The sequence below is a fragment of the Schistocerca serialis genome, chromosome 12, assembly GCF_023864345.2.
Source record: "Schistocerca serialis cubense isolate TAMUIC-IGC-003099 chromosome 12, iqSchSeri2.2, whole genome shotgun sequence".
In the NCBI taxonomy this organism is placed as follows: Eukaryota; Metazoa; Arthropoda; class Insecta; order Orthoptera; family Acrididae; genus Schistocerca; species Schistocerca serialis.
In genome coordinates this window covers 103,713,232-103,739,305 of record NC_064649.1, presented here as the reverse complement: position 1 = coordinate 103,739,305, position 26,074 = coordinate 103,713,232, and the positions used below count along the sequence as shown (strand labels likewise).

The following is a 26,074-nucleotide window of genomic DNA, read 5'->3' as shown; positions in this document are numbered from 1 at the left end:
GACTGTCTAATCCAGTATATAGCAGTTTGATGTGTAGAAAGTTCAGATTTGTTTTTTGTGTATAAGTAAAGAAAACATTATAGCAGTGTGCGTGTGTCTGTTAAAAAGTAGATGTATCATGAGATAACAAATTTTTACTCGTACGTCCTCTTGTGTGTTTGATCTTTTAGTACTCTAATAATAATATTTCTTTAGAATAATATTGTGTTTTATTGTTTATTTCATTTACATAATGTTCTTTCTTAGATATACAGCAATACTCACATAAGTGCTTCCACAGTTAAGTTACTACAGTTATTAATCATTTAATACACCACTCATCATTGGGTTAGTACGCTGCAGAAACACTAAAAATAACAAGTACCAAAGCTACTTCCAGTTAATAGGTGTGTTCTGTAGTTGATTTACACAACATGATTCTAAATATGTAGGAATGAGAAAGTAAATGAATAGCAATTTGAAAGATGCTGGTAGATTTACATATACAGACATTGGGTATACTACAAAATAAATTAAGGCTGGTCACTTTCCAGAGAGACAACATTGTCTTCACGGCATTTAATTTTGTTTCAGTTATTATTATTTCTTGTGCTTCATACGTTCAACCTTTGACCTAGCAATAAGATACATTTAGCAACCATTTCTGTAAAGTACCTCGCATTCCAGCTTCGCTGGTAAAACTTGTACACTATCTGATCAAAGTATCTGGACACCCATTAGTGGACATTAATATGGTACGTCTCCATCCTTCATTTTTATGACATGAACTCTGCCGGGGACACGGCGGATAAGGTATTTGAATGTGTGCGGAGAAATGGGAGCCCGTTTTTTTCTCGAGAGCCAAAACCAGTGAAGGCAGTGATGTTGTACACTTGGGTCAGGAGTTATGTCGGCATCGTCACTCATTCCAAATGTTTTCCACTGGGTTCAGGTTGGAACTCTGGGCAGGCCAGTCTATTTCAGAAATGTTTTTGTAAACTATTGCCTCACAGATGCTGCTTTATGACAGGGAGCATTTTCACGATGACACAACCAGTCATCATCTCGAAACTATTCCTCCACTGTGCGCAGTAAACTGTATTGTAAGATGTGTTCGTACCCATATCCTTCTGCTGTTAGCATTTTCTTTAGTGTGCTACAAGGACCACACCCTAACTTTGAGAAACCCCAATGCTGTAACACCACCTCCTCTGTATTTCACTGTTGGCCCTGCACACAATGGCAGGTAAAGCTGTCCAGACATTTGCCAAATCCAAACCCTTTCGTTGAATTACCACAGGGTGTAGAGTGGTTCAACTCTCCAAATAACTCATTTCCAGTCTTCCGCTATCCACTGCTGTCACTCATTACTCCAACACGAGCATCACTTAACATTGTCTACAGAATGTGTGGTTTGTGAGGGGCTGCTTGCCCATTGTACCCCATTCCTTTTAACTACTGGCACACGGTCATTGTGCTGTAGCTGGGCTGATTCTAGCACTTGTGGAACTCCCATGTTAGTCCTTCTGCCAAATTCATTTGTGTACAACAATCCTCCATAACGTTAGACAGTCCGTTCCTCCATAACGTTAGACAGTCCGTGTCTGGCAGTATGTGTGGTCTGTCTTGTCTCGGTTTAGCCACAGTTGTTCCTTCACATTTTCCCTTCCGATCACATCACCTGCTGTCGACTTGGATGGGCTCAGAAAGTTTTAAATGTCACTGACGGATTCGTTTCATCCAGTGACTACTCAGTGTTCAAAATCACTGAGCTCTCCTGACCGATCCGTTCTACTGTCACTGCTTCTCTGCTTACAACCTAGTACTCACCACCTTCTTTTACACTGCCGGGTCCACCTCTCGTGATGTCTAATGGTCAGTTCCACTATACTTGGGGATACCTAGACACTTTTGATCAGATAGTGTATGTGATGGCACTGCTATGACGTCGGTGCTCATATTTAGGCAGTATCTTGTGCAACATAGAACATTTGTAGCTCACAGCTTTATGTGTAATAATAGAACAATGTTCAGGAGTGGAGGGCAGTGGACACTATATGGAAAAGGAGAGGGGACAATTATGATGTTTCGATTATCATCAGGACAAAATAAAGTTACATAATTGTGTGTAATCTTGGTACACATTGAAATCAAAGTATTGCAGTAAAATAGCAAGCTGCTACGGAATCCAAAACAAAATGCTGCAACTATCGATAAAGTGGAGATGGGCTGCATTGTTTTGTTGTGGCTCCTCGAGTCACGCGATGCATTTCTGTGACGTGGAGATTTCCGTGTGCACTAGGAATGCAGACATCTATCAGCAGACAGACAGAAGATTCACCTTGTAAAGGTGCGTCCACATGATGCCTTTTTCTGTTCAACTTTGCACAACCGCTTACATTTCCAACACTGCAACTACGCGTGCACGTTTGTGCACATGTAATTTCCTGGGTATGGAGACCATACATATACTGCATCGCTTCTCAGATTCAGTGCAAATCTCTGACACTAATTAGCAGACGACAGGTAGGTGGGGCCCATGTGTGTTTCATTGTGCAGTGTGTTGAGGTTGTGGTATAAGGTCATTTTTGTGTAGAAATGTCAGTTTACTCCTAATAATTTATAAATGATGAGATTTGCTGCTCTGGGTGTCAAGTACGATAAGTCTCCGATTATATCATTATAACAAACAAGACAGGTCTCAGGAAAATGGAGGAGGAGGAGGAGAAGCCTAAAAGTTTGTGAAAAGTGCATACGAAAACTTCAGATATTCATATTATGGTGACTTAATAGCATAGCAGTTGAGGAGTCTAATGTTGGAACAGAAGAAAAGATGAGGTTAGTGGAACTCTTCAACAAACAAATAGAAACTGAAATGAAGGACTTTGATGATGCAGGATGTACAAAATTGGAAAACACAGCCTCCATTCTAGCAGATTCTGGCATCTGTGTGAATTTGCAGAGTCACAGGGTGTTAATCTACATATAACCTTTCATGATTAAAATTTTGTAAATAACTTTTTTTTGTAAAATAAAATACAAATGACACATTTGAAGTTAAACCTTCACGTAACGACTAAGAATCTCCCTTAAGGATGTCTCAGTTTCAGAAAAAATCATTGAACTGCTTCTTTTTGAAATGTGAAATAGTGCAAACTGGCAAAGAAGTTGCAGTTACCAGCTAACATAATATTATTGCCAACCTTTTATCACTGCAGTTTTCCAAACACAAAATGTAAATATATGCTGTGACCTCCTCCAGAAATTTGCAGACTAAATGGTGTCATCACTTTGTGTTTCTCATACCTCTGTTTTTTAGATACTTTCTTACCCAATATGGACTTTGTGTTTTCTTTTTCTCTCCCTTTTTCACCACAATAAATGCAGCACAAACTCCCAAACAAAGAAGAACCTTAGACTGGTTGTGCAGCAAGGCAATTTGTGGGCACAAAAAAACCCATGCATACGTGTGTTCGTTCCATAAATTGTTGAGTATGCGCATGTGTGTGTGAGTGCACTTGAGGAAAGAGGCATCGTGTGAATGTACCTTTACTTTGTTTTCGAGATGATAAATCGTTGTGACTTTTCCTTGTTTGTACTCCAGTGTTCCATACTCCATTGTACTTTTGTACGGATCATTTTTACAGATGAAACTTTTAAAGTGGGGGACAGTTTTTAAAAATAGTAGTTTCCATTGTCCAGAAAGTAATTACCTCATACTGAATTTTTAGAAAATTGCAAGAAGACAGAACAGCTGCTCAGGACCTTTTAGGAAGTGCCAATCCTAATACTATCAATACACACTTGAAAGTAGAAAATATTAATTTTAGCTTTGATAACTTCTATGTTCCTTTTCTGGGAGAGAAGAGGGATTATTTATGCGTGGTTGGAAAGTAGGGACCTATCTTTTATGAGATGAGAGGAGAAAATCTACCCAGAAGGGGATTACTCGTACTCATTGTACCGATTTTGTTCAGATGTATGGTAGATGCGGGGCTTGGCCAGGAATGAAAGTGACAGAAGTCGAAGCTCCAGATAGCCAAATATTTAGGAAATAAATAGCATTTTTGGCATATGTAGGGTGAGGCATTAGCCATTTACATTATAGTTTCCAGACAGCACTTGATGCGACAGAAAGAGTGTAGAATGGTAATCCGAGGGTCATTGAGTCCAGTCCTTATATGAAATTTTTTTGTTATTTTCAATTTTTATGTTACTACACTGCAAATAAGCCAAAAAATGCACAATATATTATATTTATTAATATCTATGTAAAAACATGAAGGGGAAAGGCAAAAGAAATTTTGGGATTGCAAATAATTTCCAAGAAAGGGTTGCACTTAACAGCTTCCATGAGGACTCTGCAAATAATTTTCCAAGAAGGGATAGTAATTAAAGCATACAAGACTTCACATTCCATTAATTTAATTTTGATCTCTCAGCAACTCTTGGCAGCTGCACACTGTTTTAAAGACAAATATCACACTGGCATGTGTAAGTCATCAACTGTAAGAGTATTTAATGATACATATAAAGTTTTCGTGTATGCTTTGTAATCCTTTCCTTAAAATTTATATGCAATTTGAAATTTGCCTTTGGCTTTGCCTGTGTAAGCATTCAACACACTGAATACACTTCCTACTCACCCTCTCTGTGTCCGTCTCTTTCTCCATTTCTGTGTCCAACTCATCATTATCATCCCATCTCTGTGAATCTCTCCCCCTCTCCCGCTCGCCCCCTCTCCCCCTCTCCCACTTGCCCCCTCTCCCGCACGCCCCCTCTCCCACTCCCCCCCTCTCCCACTCCCCCCCTCTCCCACTCCCCCCCTCCCCCCCTCTCCCGCTCCCCCCTCTGCACACTTTCTCTTCCCCCTCTCTTACCATCTCTGCCTCCAACTCTACCTATTTTACCTGCCCACTTTGCCTCTACATCTCCCAACTGCTTCATGCATTTCCCCGTCCTCTCCTCTGTCCATTTCCTCCTCCTCTGTGCTGTGTCCAGCCCCCCCCCCCCCACCCCCCTCCAAATCCATCTCAACCTGTCCCCAACAAGTGTAGCCTGTGCAGTATTGTTCAGTAAAACAGGCTGATATTATTCTCACAGTGCATGTCACACAGTTCTGTCAATCATCAGTGACTTGAAAATCATTTATTTGCCCCTGACATACAGGCCGCCATGCAGAGCGGATCAGTGATACTTTAACACAACATGCCTGTCTTGAAGTGTATACTACATGTCTGGGGCTAGCAAAACCATTTCTCGCCCATGACATGTAGGCTAACCTTCAAAGCAGTTTGATTTGGCAGGTTGATACTGTTCTGTCATGCAGGGCAACCTATATGCCAGAAGTTTGAAAAACATGTATTTACCCATATCTGCACACCTATTGGAGCTAGGAGGTTATAAACCCCAGAGTGCTGATACCATGAGGCCTGCTGTTTGTGTGCCAAGTTTGGTTGAAATTGATTCAGCGGGTTTGGGAGGAGATCCCAGATGTGCCCCCCCCCCCCCCCCCCACACACACACAAAAAGTTCATTTGCAGTATAAGTAATGTAAAAATTGGAAATTAAAAAAAAGAAAAAACTTTCCACAGATGGACTCGTCCTCACAAACTTCGGATTACTGTTCCGTACTGTTTTTCTTTGTGCCAACCACTGTCTGGAAACTACACCAACATAAATGGCTTGTGTCTTGTCTGAGCCGTGCCAAAGTTTCTAAGTGCTTGATCATCTGCGTACCCACTTCCGTCACTTTTGTATTTCATTAAGCATGACATGTACCAAAAGTTTTGACAAAATCATTGGTGACTAGCAGGCACAGCCACCTCATGAGTAAAATACTGATACTTATTCCCCTTGCCTGTGGAAGTCCATTGTGCATCTCTTTGTCTTATGTCTACAGAGCTCAGGTGATACAGAAATGTTATGCTGAAAGGCAAATTCAGTGACTGACACACACACACACACACACACACACACACACACACACACACACACACACACACACACTGGGGTAAGAAAGGTGTGTAAGATACAAAGTTTTTTAATGCACAAAATTGGTTGCTTCGTAAGATCAAGGAAATTAGCTCAGCACTAGGAGTGTGTTCAGAGAATGTGTAGTAATGTAGTGGCACACCAGGAGCCAACGCATGGACGGCCTCCAGCTCGGACTACGACCAGTTCCTGACCGTCGACTTGGGCTACACTTACAACATAACTGGAATTGCAACTCGTGGACGTCCACATTCGTCTGAGTACGTGCAAGAGTATGCCGTTCAGTATGGCATGAATGGACTTGACTTTTCTTACTTCAAGGAACCAGGAGGAGAGATAAAGGTCTGTATTTCACTGTGACATATGCCGCACTGTTTGAGGACGTGTTGTCACTATTTAAGTATAGAATACATTTGACTGTGCTTGGAGCAGAAGCCTAATTCGAGCATGTTGTGATAGTTGTCAAATGAAATTATATGGTTTGATAGGAGTGAATATAAATATTTTGTCCTCCATCAGGAATCTCACAATACATTTTATATGACTAAAATTCTTTCAGCTTCAGTTGTGGCTGGAACGACTTTGAAATTAAATAAAAATTAACTCAGTATACGTAATTGGATGGTAAAAGAAAAATTCACGTTACATAAATCTGTTAAAGGTTCAGGTTTACTGTGCAATCAAAATTGGCCAACTCACAGGAAAATTTTTGGAAGTAGATCAGCCTTTATTAAGTAATTGTTTTTAGATAAACTTTTCAAAATGTGTGTTTGTTGGTTCTGTGAGATTACAGAAACCAAGGTCATTCCATATCAAATCACCCAATAAAAAATAAATTTTACACCCACCCTTAGATTTTCATGAAATTTGGCTCAAATGATTCTAATACCATCCTAACAACACCTGCAGATTTTTTTTGCTGTATCTCTTATAGTTTTTTTTATAAATTTTTAAGGTTTTCATGTTTTGCGTTTCCCGAACCTTCGGAAATGGTAAATTTAATTTGTATTGAAAACTTTAAAATTGCTTATCTTAAAAACTCTTTAGATATCATGAATTTTTGAAGCAAGTTTATTTATTATACATATTTGAAGATAAAAATGATACTATTAAAATATATTAATATTTTCTATGAAAAAAATTTTTATGTTTTTTTTTTTTTTTTTTTTTTTTTTTTTTTTTTTATTTTTTTTACGGATGTTTTGTTTTATAAGAATTGCAACTTCTAGAGTGTCAGACCTGATAGAATGCTTAAATTTGTTTTAATTTACTCTTAAACATATAGGCTACTTGATAAAACAAAAATAATGATGGCTTTTTAACATGTTTATTAATTATAGTAGATTACATTTGAATTATGTACAAAGATAGTGTACTTACGTCACTTAAGTATAACCCAACTGATTGCTTGAAACATTGAATTTTTTGAGTAATTTTGTCATTTTAATAAACATTAATGCTGATTCAAACTGTTTTTCCACTTCATCCAAGAGCTTTCAGTTCTTTTGATACAGTCTTTTTTGAAGTGATACAGTCTTCCAGTGCCGCTTGATTGAGGTGCGTCTACTACACAGACTATGTGCTCCAAAGGCACTATGCAAGAATCTTCTCTTTCAGGCCAATAAAATGATGCAGCTGGTCCTGAAGGATGTGGAAATAGAGTTTCTGCATCTTCTTCATCATTGAATATTGTTTTTACCAGTCCAAAGTACCAGTTACCATCATAATTTGCAGCCGCATAGCAATTTATGGATGGTTCAACACGAACCCAACCAGAAGAAGAATGGAAAGAAAAGACTAAGGAGGGTTTTGCACTATCTGTAGTCCTTCTAATTTCAAGGTTGTTTGTTGGAAGTGGTTTGAAGTTATGAAAACTTCTTGTTCCAGGAATGGTTCGGGTTGCTGAAAAACGTTTTTCTAGTTTTAACCGTAGCAAATCAGCTTCTTTTTTGTCAATAAAGTGAAAATGAATGTTTTCAATATTTTTTTCACAAAACTTGTACACATCGATTGCTGTCATTATTTGTTCTTCGTCTGAAAGCTGAAGACTGGCTTTCCTTAAAATTCTTTTAATAGTTCCTCCTAGGCCATCACAAATTGACTTCCCATGACTTGTTGCAAAAAAAGACTGTTGGGCCTTCAAATTAAAGTCTCTCAAGTGTTCAGTCAAATTTTTAAAACTGTTTCTATTTTTGTACTGCCGAGCACAACCATCTGTAAAGTAGTGAACTGAGTCAATGTCAGTATGATGTAATGACAGCCACTTTGTAATTTCTTTTTGTACAAAGTTAACAAAACCAGTGTCATGTTCTTGGTCATCATTAATAAAACAGTGGTTGGAAACAAAAACATTGTTTTCCTCATTTCTTAGAAAAACTCCAACTGGGTGTAGAGTACAACCACCTCTATTCCAGTGGTAACTTTGGATCTCATTTTGTGTAACAAAGGAATAATTTTCACTGAAATCCATCACAATAATTGCTGTTTTGGGTGGTGCATCTTCTTTCAATCTTTTAAAGGCTGCTGATTGGGATTTTGCTATAAATGAGTGCGGGGTGAGCTTTTCCAATGGACCTAACCAATAAAGAAATGTAGTCTTCAACACTGATAGACTGTTTGATCATTTCTGCCCTGTCTGTGTTAACCCACTGACTGATTACAACTTCTTCTTCTAAATCGTAATCTTCACTTAGTTTTTCAGTTAAGTACTCAGTTAGTGCAGTATTTGCAGGACAGCTGTCGCAATGATGTAGCATGCAGTTTTAGTTTTCCGTGTTGCACACAAGCATCTTAATGAGGTCTTTATAAGATTCTTCAATTTTCACAGCATCCAGTAATAGTTCAACATTCTGGTGGATACTGCATACACATACAGTTTGTGCGCCTGCAGCACCAGCAAGGTTACACCATTTAGGTCTCAAGAAACAAAATTTTGAAAATCCTACCTCTACCTTGGGATTCTCCCATTTGAAAGAATAATAGAGTTCTCTCAAGTTACACAAAATGAGTCTTTTTTGCATGTACACATTTTTTGAACACTTACTTTGTCTTTTGTTCCAGGTAGCACTCTGGAACTTTCATCCTTTTCATAAAAATCTGTTACAAGTCTTACTGTATTTTCAGAAAGAGTTTTACCTTTTTTTGGACCAGGAGTTTCCAAAATACCCTTTTCAGATTTTAGCTTTCTAGCTTGTCGCACCATGTACTCACTTGCATTAAATTCTTTTATCACTTTATTTCGACTCCAAGAATCTGGAGCCAAGTTCAGAATCTGGATTTTTCTAGACCTCCCAACAGATGAAATCTTCTCTTTCATAAGAGAAATCATTACATCAAAATCCTTTGCTTTCTCAACCACACTTGTATCTTCTTCGTCATCATCAGAACTTGGTGCATCATATTTTAATGCTTTTGAAACTGCCTTTTTTGCAGTCTTTTCAATACTGCTAACCTTCCTTTTAAAATAATACCCTTTACTTTGTTCTGACAAGCCATGAAGCTTTATCGGTGTTAAACCTAAATTATCAAGAGCAATCTTTGTTTGTACGAGGGATTCATTTCTGGATTCCAATGATTCTAATTCAACCATGACTTCGTCATCTGTTTCACTTTCATTGACTTCAACTCTTAATTTTTCCTCACAAAAGTTACGGCATGTTGAGCAAAGCTTTTGTCCAGGTTTTAGGCTAATATTTTTTGTCAGTAATTGTTTAGAAAGATCCAAGCCTACACTTCTCAACGATTTTTTGATGGGCTTTTTTGTGTTTTTTAGTGGGTCTACACATGTTGTTTGATACTTTTCAAAAACATTTAAAAAGTAGTAGCTGTGGTGTGAACATATATTCTTAAATTCACACAGATTAATTCCAGATCGTAAGTGGATCAAATCTTTTTCTTCCTCACTCAATTCAGGTACCGGTTGTAACTTTATTGAAGGTGTGTAGATTGTTTGGAAACAGTCAGATTTTTTAAATAATCCTACACTACAGGTTTTAATATCTGATATACTGATTTCACTTTTGGTCTGATTACTGTTCTGGTTACTTTTATAGGATATTGGAAAAGAATCTCTGTAAACTAAGTAACAGTACTTACTGAAAGTTCGAATAAACTTAATAAAATACTATCCAAGCACTATTTAACACTGTAATAATTTTTACTTCAAAACACAGGAGTAACAAAACAAAATCCAAGCGTACATTGTTACTCCAAGAAGACAAAAACTTATTTTCGGTGTCTAAGTCACTTGGTACTTTTTATTTTTAAAATATAATTAATATTATTTTAAAAATTAGATAACTATTAAAAAGGTTAAAAAGCCAACATAATTTTTTCTTTTATCTAATAACCTATACAATTAAGAGTATTTTAAAACAAATTTGAGCTTTCTATCAGGTCTGAGACTCTAGATATTGCAGTTTTTGTAAAACTAAACATCCGTTAGCTAAAAATAAAAAACTTGTCAATTTTTTTTCATTTGGAAGATTTTAATATATCTTTATGGTAATTTTTTTTAACATTTAGATATAATACACAAACTTATTCTAAAATGTCATACTGATATCTTGAGTATTCTTTAATATACAAATTTTTTTAGTTGTGAGGACACGTTTAAGTTAAGATTTCCGACTGCTGAAACAACGCCAAATCTAAAAACTTTAAAAATTTATAAAAAAAAACTATAAGAGATAAAGCAAAAAAATTTTAGAAGTGCTTTCAGGATGATAAAAGAAGTAATTGTACCAAGTTTCATCAAAATCTGACATGGTTGGTGTCAAGGCCTGGGTGACTTGACATGGACTGACCCACCATTTAGTCACTTATTACTGATAAATCACAGTAACTGCAGAGGGCATTACCGTGTCACCTTATCCTGTTTATTTTTTATACTGTAAGTAATTACCTGGCAAAGCAAACTGATGACCTGGCCGGGACGGCAGCAATATAATGTTTATGTCCAAGAAGTGGACTAGGGGTGGGGCTAATAGCAGTGTACAGCTCAGTATCCTTGCTATTGGAGTGCTCACATTACTACAATATGCCATTGCTTGGATACCACAACAAACAAACACTAACTGGCAATTTTGTTTGACAGTACTCGCCCACTTTCACTGTGACAGCATTTATTTACAGTGTAATGTATCTGAATAAACCACTGGCCACTTTTAAAATATCAGTGTGGGAGAGTTGGAGGTTTCCTTCTTGTTGTTCAAAATAATGCAGAAATTGCTGTCTGATAACACATTTATCCATATTGTCAGTGGGATATTTATTGTGTACACATTGCCCCCTCTTCGCCGCTTTTCTTTAAAATAAAGTACACTCAATTTGGCGTCAATTCCCACTGTTCCTCTGGTATTTTGCACACCTGATATTTGTATACCTGAAGAACAAGGAAATTTCACCTACATAGCATTTGCTGTTATGGACATTATTGCCAGAAAATGTAACTGGTCACTTAGCAAAGCTTGATGTATAAATCTGTAAGAAAGGGCTATAAACATGGTATTCACACAGTATCATATGTATACACATAACCTTATTGTGTATTTGCGTGAGTGTGTGTGTGTGTGTGTGTGTGTGTGTGTGTGTGTGTGTGTGTGTGTGTGTGTTTTTTGTCGTCTAATTTTGATGAAGACCTTACTGACCGAAAGCTATATTTGTGACAGTTTTTTCGTTGTGCCTATCTGTGACTCAGCACCTCCGCTATATGGTGAGTAGCAACTTTCCTTTCCACAATAATATTACTCGATTGACGTTCCCACTTCGCTGACACATGCTGCAACCCTCTACCATTAAAGGGCTCCGAATTGCAATGTTTAACATAGCAGTTTATCATGTAACTATATTAGTGTGTGATAAACACCATGCTGTAATCAAGTTTCTGACCACAGAAAACGAGCCTCCAACTGAAATCCATAGAAGAATAGAAGCTATGTGCGGCGATGACTGTATCGACATCAGTAATGTGTGGCACTGCGTTCTTTGTGCTCATAATAAAGGAAACTGTGGTACTAACCTCCGCAAATGTGATAGGGCTCAGAGTGGACGGCACGTACAGAAACTGACGAGACTTAGTAAAATGAGGTTCCAAAACTTAAAAAACATCTTTAAGAACTTCACTCTGACAGTGATGAAGCAGTGCAGTGCAACCAGAGGTGAGACTGTGGTTCCATTGATAAAGTTAAACATTCAACAGTTCCAATAAACTGGTCTCTTGTTGGAAGAAATGTGTTCGTTGCCATGGTAACTATACTGATAAATAAGTATGTAGACATGAAGAATAAAGATGTAGAATGTTAATAATTTTTGTTTTATTTAAATAACTGTAATGGTTTTCACACAAAAGAATTGGAGGCCTTACTTTCCAGTATGCCCTCATAAATCTTATATTGTTTGATGAAGCGTCATACCTTCGTTGGAAGATTGAGTGATTTGGGTAATGTTGTCTCTCTTCTCTATCACCAGGCGACAAAATGGCAAAAACAGAAGCTTCTTGCTATGTTTTTCAGGGATGTTTTTTTCTCAGAACATCTTTAGTAAATGCATTGGGAATTGTATAAGGTGACATCTTCTACTACAATGACAAATGATTTGTGAGATAATGATAAAAGCAGCTCCTAAAATTAAAGTCTCAGAAAATACCCACAATAAAAACTGCAACCTGCAACTCAGTTCAGTGTAGGGTGCAGAAACTGTTATAATCAGTTGTGGTGGTTGCACAGCACAAAAATTATTAACATTCTACATCTTTATTCTTCACGTCTACATACTTATTTATTAGTATAGTTACCATGGCAACGAACACATTTCTTCCAACAAGAGACCAGTTTATTGGAACTGTTGAATGTTTAACTTTATCAATGGAACCACAGTCTCACCTCTGGTTGCACTGCACTGCTTCATCACTGTCAGAGTGAAGTTCTTAAAGATGTTTTTTAAGTTTTGGAACCTCATTTTACTAAGTCTCGTCAGTTTCTGTACGTGCCGTCCACTCTGAGCCCTATCACATATGCGGAGGTTAGTACCACAGTTTCCTTTATTATGAGCACAAAGAACGCAGTGCCACACATTACTGATGTCGATACAGTCATCGCCGCACATAGCTTCTATTCTTCTATGGATTTCAGTTGGAGGCTCGTTTTCTGTGGTCAGAAACTTGATTACAGCATGGTGTTTATCACACACTAATATAGTTACATGATAAACTGCTATGTTAAACATTGCAATTCGGAGCCCTTTAATGGTAGAGGGTTGCAGCATGTGTCAGCGAAGTGGGAACGTCAATCGAGTAATATTATTGTGGAAAGGAAAGTTGCTACTCACCATATAGCGGAGGTGCTGAGTCACAGATAGGCACAACGAAAAAACTGTCACAAATATAGCTTTAGGTCAGTAAGGTCTTCATCAAAATTAGACGACAAAAACACGTGTATACACACACACACACACACACACACACACACACACACACACACACACACACACACACACACACAGATACACTCACGCAAATGCAACTCAAACATTCGTGACTGCAGTCTAAGGCAACCGAATAATATGCATGACATGTAAGAGGTCAACTGATATTGGAAGAGAATTGTAAGGCATTACTTTTGAAGATGCATTCATAGAATGCCCATGTTAAGGATACTATTATATTGGCCAGACTGTGTACACTGCAGAGCAATGCTGATTCAAACATTATACCATTTGACACCTATCCTGTCCTGAGAAGTTAGCTGTGGGGAACAAGCTTCAGAAAATGAACTTGAATTGTATTTTAATACCTCTGCCATTAACAGGACAAACAGTTTATGAGTTGCCATATTAAAAGAAGTGACTGAAAGAGGAAATCTCAGAAAGCAATCTGTGACCTACAACTTAGTACAGGGTGGGAGCCAGGTATCGTGAGGTGGGATGAATGCACCAGACTCATTGCTTTATCTGGTGATAAACTGATAATCATTGATGTCGTAGCCAAAAGAAGCAGGATGTTCATATAATAATGAGCTCTCTCTCTCTCTCTCTCTCTCTCTCTCTGTCTGTCTGTGTGTGTGTGTGTGTGTGTGTGTGTGTGTGTGTGTGTGTGTAGGGGGTCACCTAGGTTGCCACTCTCCAGGCTCTTAGTTTTCTCATGGGTTAGTACTTTTCAAGTCTCTTAGACGATGGAGTGTCGGTTTACAGACTGTGAAATGCATCCAATTTTAGGGATGGCCTCAAATTTGTTTCGATGAATCGTAGCAGAATGACTACCGAGTAATAGGCTATAGCACCACCACCACCTACATCCATGTAATATGTTGGAAGAAGAGATTCTGCTGATATTAAGAGAGTTTTAAAATAATACAAGGTTTTCTTGCACAAAACATGTTTCGCATTCTCCTGGATAATACATAAATAAGTTCACGGATCTCTGAAAAAGTCCGATGGTCATTAACTGCAACAGTTAGGATAGACATTAACTACTACAGTTCACTTCTTATTGAGGATTCGTATTTTGTAGTCGAAAAATGTACAGTAATCAATACTTAATTGAGTGTTACTGATAATTTTTTATGTGTAACTGTGTTATACCAACTGTTGACATCTTGGTGTGAATAAAGTTTTGTAACTGGTGTTCAGCTGTTCACTGTATTTTTTCAAATAATTTAACCTGTAGCCACAGAGCTCAAACATGGTTATTATGGTTAAATTAATTTTGTTTCTGCAGTTCACTGAGGAAATACGTCAGGTGTATTTACTAACAGAAGCCGCAGTTATTTTCTTTTGCTGCCAAAATACTTAATTAGTTTATTTAAAAGTGTACATTATGTATAGATGTCATACATATAACTGATAAGTGTGGCTTGGGGTTCAGTGGGTAGGTAAGTGACATTGCAAATCTAAAGGTCTGTGGTTCAATCAGTGACCGATCCTGGGATTTTTGTGCATCACCTCTGACGGTGTTTTATTAATGTGAAAAATGCCAACTTCCACTGAGAGTTGGTGTGAAATTTAAACTCGGTTCTCCCAACAACTGACATGGTTTGTCAGTTTGGAGGTTGGATGAAGCGAAGAGCATACCACTCATAGTAAAACACCACATTGTTGAAACCAATCATTGGGTTGAGGATGTAGTGACTTCACTTAATTTAATAAATTCTTTCACTTTAGACATGAAGATGTGGCGACTGGCTATCTCTTGACTTCCCTAAAAGCTAGTAAGTTGCAGTTAAGAGGAATAATGTTCAAATCTCTGTATAGTTTTCCTTATTAATATGTCCTGTGGTTTCCATAAACAAATGCTAGCAAGGGTTGTTCAAGAAGGCTATGGAAAATTTATGCCTCTTTTTGTGAAATTGGTCTGATAAGGATATGAGAGAGAGAGAGAGAGAGAGAGAGAGAGTATATAGGTATCTTTTTAAGGGAAAGCATTAAACAAAGACACGTGCTCTTTACAAGGAATGTCTTGGAAAGTGAACAGATCATAATGAGGCTTTTGCTCCTTGCAGGCAAATGAATGTGAGAATAAACAAACATGAAAGATTCCAGCTTGCTGGTGGGTGAAAGAGTGGCAAGGGAGTCCTGGGAAAAGTGTCCTCAGGCTTTTGGAGTTTTATTTATTGGTGTGTCATAAAGATAAGTCTCTTTCCTCAGGAAATGAGAAAGGGGAGAAGCAACTGCATCTGATGTAGGATGGAACCTTGAAAAGTTATTATGCTTTTGCAGGAACTGATAATATGTGATAGTTGAAATTTAAGCATGTTGAAGCTGTGAGTTTGTCCATGACATACTTTGGTGGAAATCTTTTGACTCACTGGTGTGACTTGATTGTATGGTGTTGATTCTGCACCTAATGTGTGTCTCTACGACAGTGACTTTGGCTCTAAATGCCTGAGGATTCACTTTCTAGAACTGCTGTTTTTTCCCCCCCTGAAGAGCTACTCTTTCACTCGCTGCTGAACAGATGCCATTGATTATTGTTATTGCTAACATACAATATATTAGGGGACTGATGACCTCAGATGTTAAGTCCCATAGTGCTTAGACCCATTTGAACCATTTTTGAACTTACTATATCATTGTTACTTTTGAATTATTTTTTGCTGCATATTCATATGTTGCCACATAAGTTCCAACAACATTTAAGGGATTATGTGTAAGTGTAATAACTTTAAATAATGTACAGTTTTTGTGAGGTGTTGATAATAACGGAAACGAAATAAATAGCAGAATGTTTGTATGGTTGGGTGACGATAATAACGGAAACGAAATAAATAGCAGAATGTTTGTATGGCTGGGTGACTACTTCATTAGTAGTATACAGTGCATGGCTAACATAGTGTATATTGAGCATTTTGGAGTGAAGAAGTGGTGCTTTGTAGAAAAGTAGTTTTTTTGATTTGAGTTGCTTACATTGTTTCTTTGGTGGGATGAATTTGCATTGTGCTGCATGGTGGTTGGGCTTTTAAAAATTGTTAAGTATTGTCATTGTAGAATTTGTCCAATAGTGATTGATATTGACCACTAAGGGAAAACATTGCAACAAGTGCACAGTCAACTGAGAAGTAAATTGTTACACCATGGTTCAGTGTGAAGTGCTGGGTTATTAAAATTATAAAGCAGTGCACCAGCTACGATTATTTACTACTGTTAAGTGTTGTGGTATAGTTTTATTGGGTATTGATGTGGTTTTATATTAATAAATGGACAGGGAAAAGTAACAGATCAAGTAAAAATGTTTAGCAAATCTCTGGTGTGAATTGTTGTAAATCAACACCACTTCCATCATTTTGTATACATGATAATTTTTTCTGTGATGGGGAAATCTGTGAATTCTTTTTGGTAAATATCGATCTACTGTCCATTAAAGTTTGCCAATCGATTTGGATCTGAATGTTCGATTACTATACACATTTCCAGTGTGAAGCACATTCATGCCAACAAGTAATTTATTGTTTTGAAGAGGATAGATTTTTAGTGTTTACTGAAAAAATCTAATTTTTTTCATTGAAAATGTTTCTTTCATTAAGGACGTACTAAATGTAATCAGTAGGACACTTTTACAATATAGGTTTTCTGAGAATGAAAATTGAATGGTATTGTTAAGAATCACTAGAAAAAGGCTGCATGGGAAAATACACATGCTGTTGTGTCAAAATGTCATCATGGTGCAAATACATACTCAGAGGAAAAGGAAAATTTGATGCAGTTTGTGGACTTCTTTCTTTTGTGGTTAAAGAAGTAAATGGATAGAAGATGGAATTAATACGAAAAAGCTTCTCACATCAGCAAATCACAGAAATCCTTGATGTACTTGAAAACAGTAAAAATGATGTTTTACACACTTGGGAGCAACAGATTTATTTTTAAGAAATTGTTAGCATATGTTTTTAATGACTGGCCTAAAAAGTTTAATAGATTACAACACTGACTGTCCACAGTGTACTTTATAAAAAAGTAATTACTATGTGTACAGGTTGTGGAATCAGAAAATCACTTAATGCAATCAATAATTCTTGCCCTTTGTATCTTGAGTGTTATTTGTGCAGATTCTGACTCTCCGGAATGACAGAGGTAACTTGCAATCACTAGAAAGACACATGGAAGTGTCAGAGGGTCATAATTGTTAATTAGAGAAGAAAAGTTCGGTGGTTTAACAGTGAAGAGACTTTGCATGCTAAGAGAATGGCTGCAGTATGTCAAACTTCATGTGATAATCACAATGAAATAATAGCAGAAGCTAAAGGTTAAACACAAATACAAGCAGTTATGTTCACTGTTTCTTACTTTTTATTAGAGTAAGGGAGATTTTAAAGTAATATATGCTGAGTTGAGATGTATTATTATCTGTAGCTGTAGAAGGAGGTAACTGTGAGGAAAGGAAGTGTAAAAAATCTCATTGCCATGGATTGTCAAGAGGTTATAATGAAGATGATTATAACATTTATACCAGTTCATTGGGCACTGTTGTTGTAATGGTTTCCTTTTGGTTTCGGTGTAATGTCAACTGCATGGGTTCCCTCATTTTTATTTATTTTAAGGCTATCATGCACGTTTTTGTGTTGCTTAAATTATGAGAAATGTCAACCTGTTATTTGATTTTCTAAACAATGTATTTGTCATAACTTTACAATTGTATTCAAAAGAATTGTAAATTCACTTATTTTATTGTATCTGGAAGTGTTGTTAATACTTGAGACACATAAGTAAATAAATAAATACATGAAAAAAACGTTAAATGTCATCCTAATTTATTATTTGTGGATAAGGGGTGAAAGAATAGTAAAAGTACTTTTAATTTTACTTACATTCCTATCATGCACAAAATATATAAAAGACAACTTGATATGATAATGCTAATTTCATATATTGTATACAAATTTGATGTATGATTAGTCAGACATGACAGCTATTATTAATGGTGGCATGTCAATGACTGAAATATGTAGAAGACATTATAGAGGACGTGATGTCTAATTGACAGATGGGGAGAAAGCAGCATTGAGGTACAGCAGTCAAAAAGTTTATGCTTTTTGCATATATATTTACAGAAGTGGCCATGCAGTGAGTACTTATCATCAAATTTCCAGTGATGATTGGCTAAATCTGTTGTCGCTCCCAAATTTCACTCAACTATCACCCCCAGATTTATGTTAAGTGAACAATGAAGGCAATGGTCCATGTTAAAAGTGAGTAGAAACTAAGGTCGAGGGAAGACATGTCCAAAAGAACAGATACCACTAGTGATTTTGCAGCTCTCAAAGAATGAAATTACAATGTAATCCAGATCTTTAGCTGCTTACAGGCATTGATAAATATCAACAGGGACAGTTGAAAATGTGTGCCCCGACTGGGACTCGAACCTGGGATCTCCTGCTTACATGGCAGACGCTCTATCCATCTGAGCCACCGAGGTCACAGAGGATAGTGCGACTGCAGTGACTTACCTCTGGCCACTCCCCGTGGGATCCACATTTTCAGCTTACTGTGCACACACTACGTTTGTAGTGCCCCTGCCCGCTTACTCACTATTCGCGGCAGTCTGTCTACCGATTCCCGTAAGAGTTCGGGCAATGTGAGTGCATCCCCACTGAAGAAGATCATTGGTCGATTAGCCTTATCTATATGATGATGGTATCTGTTCTGTGACTGTGTTATTAATTGATAAAATTTTCTTTTTTGATATATTTTGGTCATACATTGTTTAGGTATCTTATAACTGATTTTCAAACATAACTTCAAATATACTTCAGTCATTCTGGAATTTCATCAAGACTAAAGGCAGGCAGTACAAATTGCTGCCTCAGTTTTTTGTGAAGGAAAGTCTTGCCTCATTTATTGTGAAGGAAAATTCTAATAACTTTGTTCCAGTGCTTACATTCTGTAAACAATTTTGTGCAATCCTTTTGAATAATTTTTACTGCAGCCTTAATAATTTCTATTGAAAACCATTCTTAGTGCCTTCCGTTCTTCAGGCCGTGAATGGTTTTACCCATTTCATCTGTCATTATCTCCTGAAATTTGTTGTTTTGAGTGTTTACTGTCTGTATTTTTGATTCAGTTCATGAAATATATGAACCTTGAAAGGCGTCTTGGAGTGTTGTCCAATTTGATCTATTGTTAATTACTGTGCCATTTGCCATATTAACTGCAAACTGTGTTTAATCAACATGTGTTTCAGTTTTGTTTTCTTTTCAGTTATGTTGTTTTAAATTCTTTGATCTTATCAAATTTTTTACATTCTCTCAAGGACATATCCCTATAATTCTGTGTATTATATCATGTGCCCATTATCGTGTTCTTGAAATTGTCGCATTCTTTTTAACGTCTTACTTACCTCGTTCTATTTAAGATTTTCCTTTCATGTGATTTCTTTGTGTCTACATATTTTGCTGTTTAGACAAATTGTTCATTTTGTCTATGTCTGTCTAATTATATGTAAATATAGCAAAGGAGAAAACTAATGAATTATGAGACAGAATCACTGTCCAGTACCTTCAGGAGGCAAAACATTTATGGCCAGCAGTTCTGTACGAGATTTCAGAACTCTGAAATGGTATTTCAGACCACATGAATTCATGACCACCTTTCTACAAAGTAAGTTCATCATCTCCAAACCTAATACAGTGAAAATGCTTCATGTTTCAAAAGTTGTGTATCTTGGGGAGGAGGGGGATCAATTCTTCATTTGTTTCTTCCCTTTTAATCTAATTACAGTCATCACCATCAGTGCCACCATGATCACTGCAATTATGACTTCTAACCCAATATTCACCTTATCGCTGAATTTACTGTTATTATACTGTGTGATTGGTGTTTGAATTGTATTATTGGCATTGAATAACATATCTAGCGTATTTGTTTTATCTCTTCAAAATTATGAAGCCTGTGCTTGTGTTGAGATTATGTGCCCATGGGATCTCATTTTGTGGAATGTGTAGTTGGAATATTTCAGTTCTGCCACGTCCATAACTGTTGGTAAAACACATTAATGCTTATGATGTTGCAGTGGATGTTTAATGTGTGTATAAGTCATCACAGTACTGCAGCTATCATGAAAAAACAAGTTAGGTCACTTTGAGCCATTGAAGTGTTCACACGAACATCATAGTGTAGGTAAGATGATGCCCTAGAGCCAAAGACATCTGAAAAATATTAACCATTTGTAGTCATTGTTTTTATTTCATATATCATCTGCTGGAGCCAACACAGTTAATTGATTTTTTGTGGAGAAATATCAGAGAGTTCCTAAACAAGGTGGATTTCTGCCGGCTTTCCCCCCTCCCCCTTTCTTCTTCTTCTTCTTCTTCTTCTTCTTCATCATTTCTTCCTACTCTCCGCACTGCTATAAAAGATGTTTGCACTTTTAATGTACCTAAAGTAACAATGCACAATTCATCCAGAGTGTGAACAGTGGTGCTCCAAAATTCAGTTTCAGATCCCAGAAAAACTAAAAAGAATAATAAATGGAATAGTGTTTGGAAACAGGAAGTACTTCATAAAAGAAATATTACCTACACTTTGAAACTATTTTGATGTTATTTAATGGTTAAGCGAGTTACAGACATATAAGCATGAATGCAGTATTGTCAAGGATTTAAGAAATTGGCATTTGTTATTTAAATTTTTGTAATGTGGTAGTTTGAAGTTCTGTGGTGCTATTTATTCCTCTAACCAGATGTGTAATGGTGTAGTTTTTATTGTTTAGTTAGATGCACTACATTGGTATGAAAGAACTAGTGTATAATAAAGCATTAAAAACAAGTCAACAAATGTTATTTCAGACAAGAAATAATTGTCTTCTCCAGAATAGAAATAGAAAGATAAAAAACTTATCAAATCGTGGTAGAATAGTGGATATGTACAAAACTTGACAGATCTTATAGATTTTGGAGACTGGTGTTGATGTGTGTGGCAAACAATGGGAAATGTATCAGAAATAATCTAGGTTTCAGGGATTAGGTCATGGCCCACCCCATGCTCAGAGTGAAATAACTAAGACACAAATTTCCACCTGCAGCTGTATCATTCCTGTTGTATGCCATGTTTGCAAGGCAAACAGGGAGAACCGCTTAATGCATACCTATGGGCTGTTACAGCTGTTAAACAAGATGTTTCTGGGTGTGCGTATTGATGAGAAATTGAATGGGAAGAAACATATTTGAGGATCTGCTGAAACGATGAGGTTCAGCTATTTATGCTAGTAGGGTTATTGCAAATTTTGGTGATAAACGTATCAGTAAATTAGCCTACTACGCCTGTTTTCACTCACTTCTTTCATTTGGCATCATATTTTATGATAATTCGTCATTAAGAGTGTGTAATCAGAATAATAGCTGGAGCACACCCAAGATCACTTTGCAGACATTTATTTAAGAAAATCAGGATATTCACAGTACCTTTGCAATACATATATTCACTTATGAAATTTGTTATTGATAACCCATCCTATTTCAAAAATAATAGTGAAGTGCATAGCTACAAAACTGGAAGAATGGATGATCTTCACTATTCTGGGTTAAATCTGACTTTGGCACAGAAAGGGGTGAATTATGCTGCCACAGAAATCTTTGGTCATTTGCCAAATAGCATTAAAATTCTGACAGATAGCTGGTCAACATTTAAAAACCAATTAAAAGAATTTCTGAATCTCAGTAGATGAATTTTTCGATATGAACTAGTAACTGCCTAAAAGTAAAATAAAAATATTGATTATATTGTTTGAAGAAAACTTGTGTTAAACTGACACATTCTACATCATTACGAAATGTTGTATTCATGATCTACGGAACAAGTATTAATGAAATGTAAGTTGGGGGGTAGTGTATGTGTTTCTTGACTAATGATGCAATTGCAGCAACAGATGTGATTTCAGATATGGAAAAATTATAACAGGCGAAGAGTGTGTATGAGAAGGGGAGAGATGAGGAATAGAGATGTAAATGAGAGACAGATCTCCGTGCCACCGTTTCACACTCATCATCATTTGTCTTCTACTCCTCGTTAAAAAGAATCTTTGCCAAATTTATTTGGCTACGTTTCTCAAGTTTATATTTTATTTCCTGCTGTCATTTCTGGTTTTGTTAATTCTAATCACTGTTGACTTATGTCTGTTTTTTTATTCCGTATTTCTCTTGTCATCATTCCTGATGTTACTTTCCCTTATCTCCTGTCTGGCTGCCTACCTTCTTTCCCATTTTTAATTTCTACATTTATCAAATATCCTGTTTTACTCACAATTTTATCAGTTACCTTTTCTACTAATCTCTCTCACTGGGTTCATTGTTTTGATGACCTTTTTGCTAATTCCTCATAAACTGTTGTTGGGTTTTCTCTCCTTTCTGCCAGAGAAAACCAATTTGCCTAAGCAAATGAATCTGTCAGCTGGTATATATGTTAATCAGATCTGCTGCTTTCTGCTAAGTAGACAACATTGAATGGGTTGGATGGGGAGTAGTTTCATTTTAGACTATTGATTTCTTTACAGAATACCTTTCAGTAATTCATTATACAACTATAAGCCATTAAAGAGGATTATAAAAGTAAGGATAGGAGTTGCTTTAGAAAAGGTAAGGTGTCAGAAGGGAACACCGAAGCTGGTAGCCCACGATATTTGAATGGACCTGTCGAGTTTTCCTACTTGCTTGTAGCTGTGTGCGAACCATTTCTCCGTCCCTCATGCGTATGCCGTCCGGCTACGACTTCCCTCACGCAGGTCCCGGTAGCTGGAGCCCGGCGACAAACACGTACACTGAGTCGCTGAGTATCGACCTGCGCAGCAGGTGGCAGGTGCAGGCCATCGAAACCCAGGGCCGGGCAGGCACGCGCAACGACTTCGTCGAGGAGTTCCTCGTCCAGTATTCGGACGATGGCGAAACGTGGAGGACGTACACTGACGAGACGGGAGAGCCGCAGGTGAACATGTGTTGTGTGACGTCCCAGACTGTCGTCGTTACACTGCCACTAGTGTGAAGGTCGCGCGTCGTTGGCGACGACCGCTTACACGAGCGCTAGTGGTAATGTAGTGGACAGAGTACATTGTATTTTACTTATGAATTTTTAGTGCAAATCCAGTAATCGTACTTTCCAAATACACTTTAGATAAATAACAATGGATGGCAGTTTGTTATGTAATGAGTGACACTTTGATTCTGGTTTATGTTTTTAAATCTGTACACACACACACACACACACACACACACACACACACACACACACACACACACACACACACACACGGGTCTGGTGTGGGTGTGGGAGAGCCACGGAGTGGGCAAAGGAAGGATCAGTGAGGGCAGCCATTAGGAAAAGTTGTGTAGGTGTACCCAGGGAAACTTGGGGCCTCCAAGACAAATGCAGGGTGTCCCAGGAAGAATGCTCAGTATTCCGGCATATGACAGGAATGATCATTTGAAGCAAAATTGTCTTGCAGACATGGGCTCTAAAATGCATACTTTAAGAGCTATGAGCACTTCATTTTCAATATTGTGAAACATATCTCTTCTGCTAATGAAGTTCTCATAGATCTTGAGGTATCCATTTTAGAGCCCATGTTTACTAGACTATTTTGCTTCGAATGATCATTCCTGTCATAGTTCTGCGCATATTGACAATTCCTCCTGTACACCCTGTATATTTGTTTGACATGTCATATTTCTCTCTTATCTTTCATGGCTATGTGATATTTATTTATTGATGTATAAACAATCATTGCATATTTGTTGTCAGACATGAGGTAAAAACTGAGTTTAAATTTGGTTATTTGTTATGGAATATAGCATGGATTGGGTTGCATTCAGAAACTGGTTGTACAGTTTGACATGGCATATAATGTTGGGAATATGTAGATGAGAAATGTTCTCATGTAATGTATAGTAACCCCTGGACACACACACACACACACACACACACACACACACACACACACACACACACATTGATGACAGTCTGGTGATCAGAAAATCCCAGCGCCACAACCCCATTTCACTTATGAAAATTATTTGGCATTTAAAAAAAAAATTCATTCCTTCTTGTGAAGCTGTCAGTGCTGTTGAAGTTTCTTGTTCTCAGCATCTCATGTATGTATGAATCCTGCATATCTTTTTGACCAAGTTTTGTTTTTGTACTTCCTTGTATATTAAGAGTTATTTGCTCATTAGTGTCTCATTTCTGACAGAAGATACTGTTTATTTGTTTAATTTTAAGTGACAAATGCCATTAACTGCCTAAACAGTTTAGCTTGTATTCAGACTGGTGTACGTTCTGAGGCATAGGTCCCATGCCATGCCTTCAGTTTTCTGTTGGAACCAACCTGAGTTTTACAGATGGTTGATAGAATTTGTTTACTTAAAGTTGTATTTTAATTTTGTACAAACAAGAAGAGTCACTTTTTGATAGAGTGAAAAGCCAGTTTCTTTTATTTCATTTCCATTGAGAGTATTGCAATGAATTCTTCAGCTTTAGTCCCACCTTTTCATACTGAATACAGTGCTACATGATAGGTCACAGAAATTCTAGTGCTCATTGTTGTCAAAAAGAGGGAACAAAAGAATACAAAATTTCATTGATTTGAAAATCTGGAGGCTTCTAGCCACATTTAATAAAGACATGTATTCAACATTACTGTTAATTATAAGTCAATGCCAAGTGTGCTGCTGTTTGGTCACTGATGTACATATCTGCAACTTTGCATGCAATGTGCTGTGTGGTGGTTGCAGTTTCTTGGCCCAGATTCCTCAACAGGACATTAACACAGCTTTCACTGCACTTTGACTAACATCATTTTTTGCACCGAGTTTCTGTTATAACACATGCGATTTTCAAGGATTTTTAATATGTACTGTGTTTTTTCTAATGCTTAATTAATAACACCACTGCACCTGTGCTGTGTGACTAACATGAATGTGATTAACATGCTTTGAGGTAACATACAAGGATACCTGCAAAACTACTCCATGTTGAAAGAGCTTTTTTTACAGATACCATTTTATTAAGTTTTTCTTCTAGTTCAACAGAGCTGTCAAAAGTGCTTTCATGGTAAGTACACCATTTAGAAATGTGTTGCCATCTTTGTCAATGAATGAACAGAATTTGTCAGTAATTGAAGGTTTAGTTATGGTGGAAACATGTACATGATTTTATGCAACCTTTCTGCCTGAGTAACTGCTTTAGTGATAGAAGTGGAAGCAACCTAATAACTCCTAGCTCATTTATTGCGAAAAAAGTCATCACAGTTGAAGCCCAGTTCAGTCGACCAACATTTTGTGTGAAGTTGTAGTCCATTGTTAAGAGATCATTTATGGTACAAATACTGTGCATAAACATTGATACTAGTTTTTAAGGAATTGTGGTTCCACTGAGGCTGTATGTTGTTTGGCTTTACTCACTACTATTTGCCAGTTTCAAGAAAAGTAATTGTAACATATACCTAGTAACATATCAATGGTCATACATTAAGATATGAACAAGCTGAAACATTCTGATTATAATGTCACAGGTATCCAGGATGCTCTTCTCCTTTTGTGAGGATAGTGAAAGAAGGTGTTAATTTGTTAGGCATCAGGACGCAAGGGAATTCCTGAAAATGAAGTCAATACTGCAGTGTTGGAGGCATGTG

General features: G+C 37.1%; 1 protein-coding gene across 1 annotated transcript in view; it reads left to right on the top strand.

Annotated features, from left to right (window-relative positions):
- Positions 1-26,074, top strand: part of LOC126428425 (neurexin-4) — a 180,265-nt gene that overhangs the window by 4,883 nt on the left and 149,308 nt on the right. Inside the window, 1 exon segment of the mRNA XM_050090352.1 lies at positions 6,119-6,315. Within this exon segment, the coding sequence (XP_049946309.1) occupies positions 6,119-6,315 (197 nt within the window).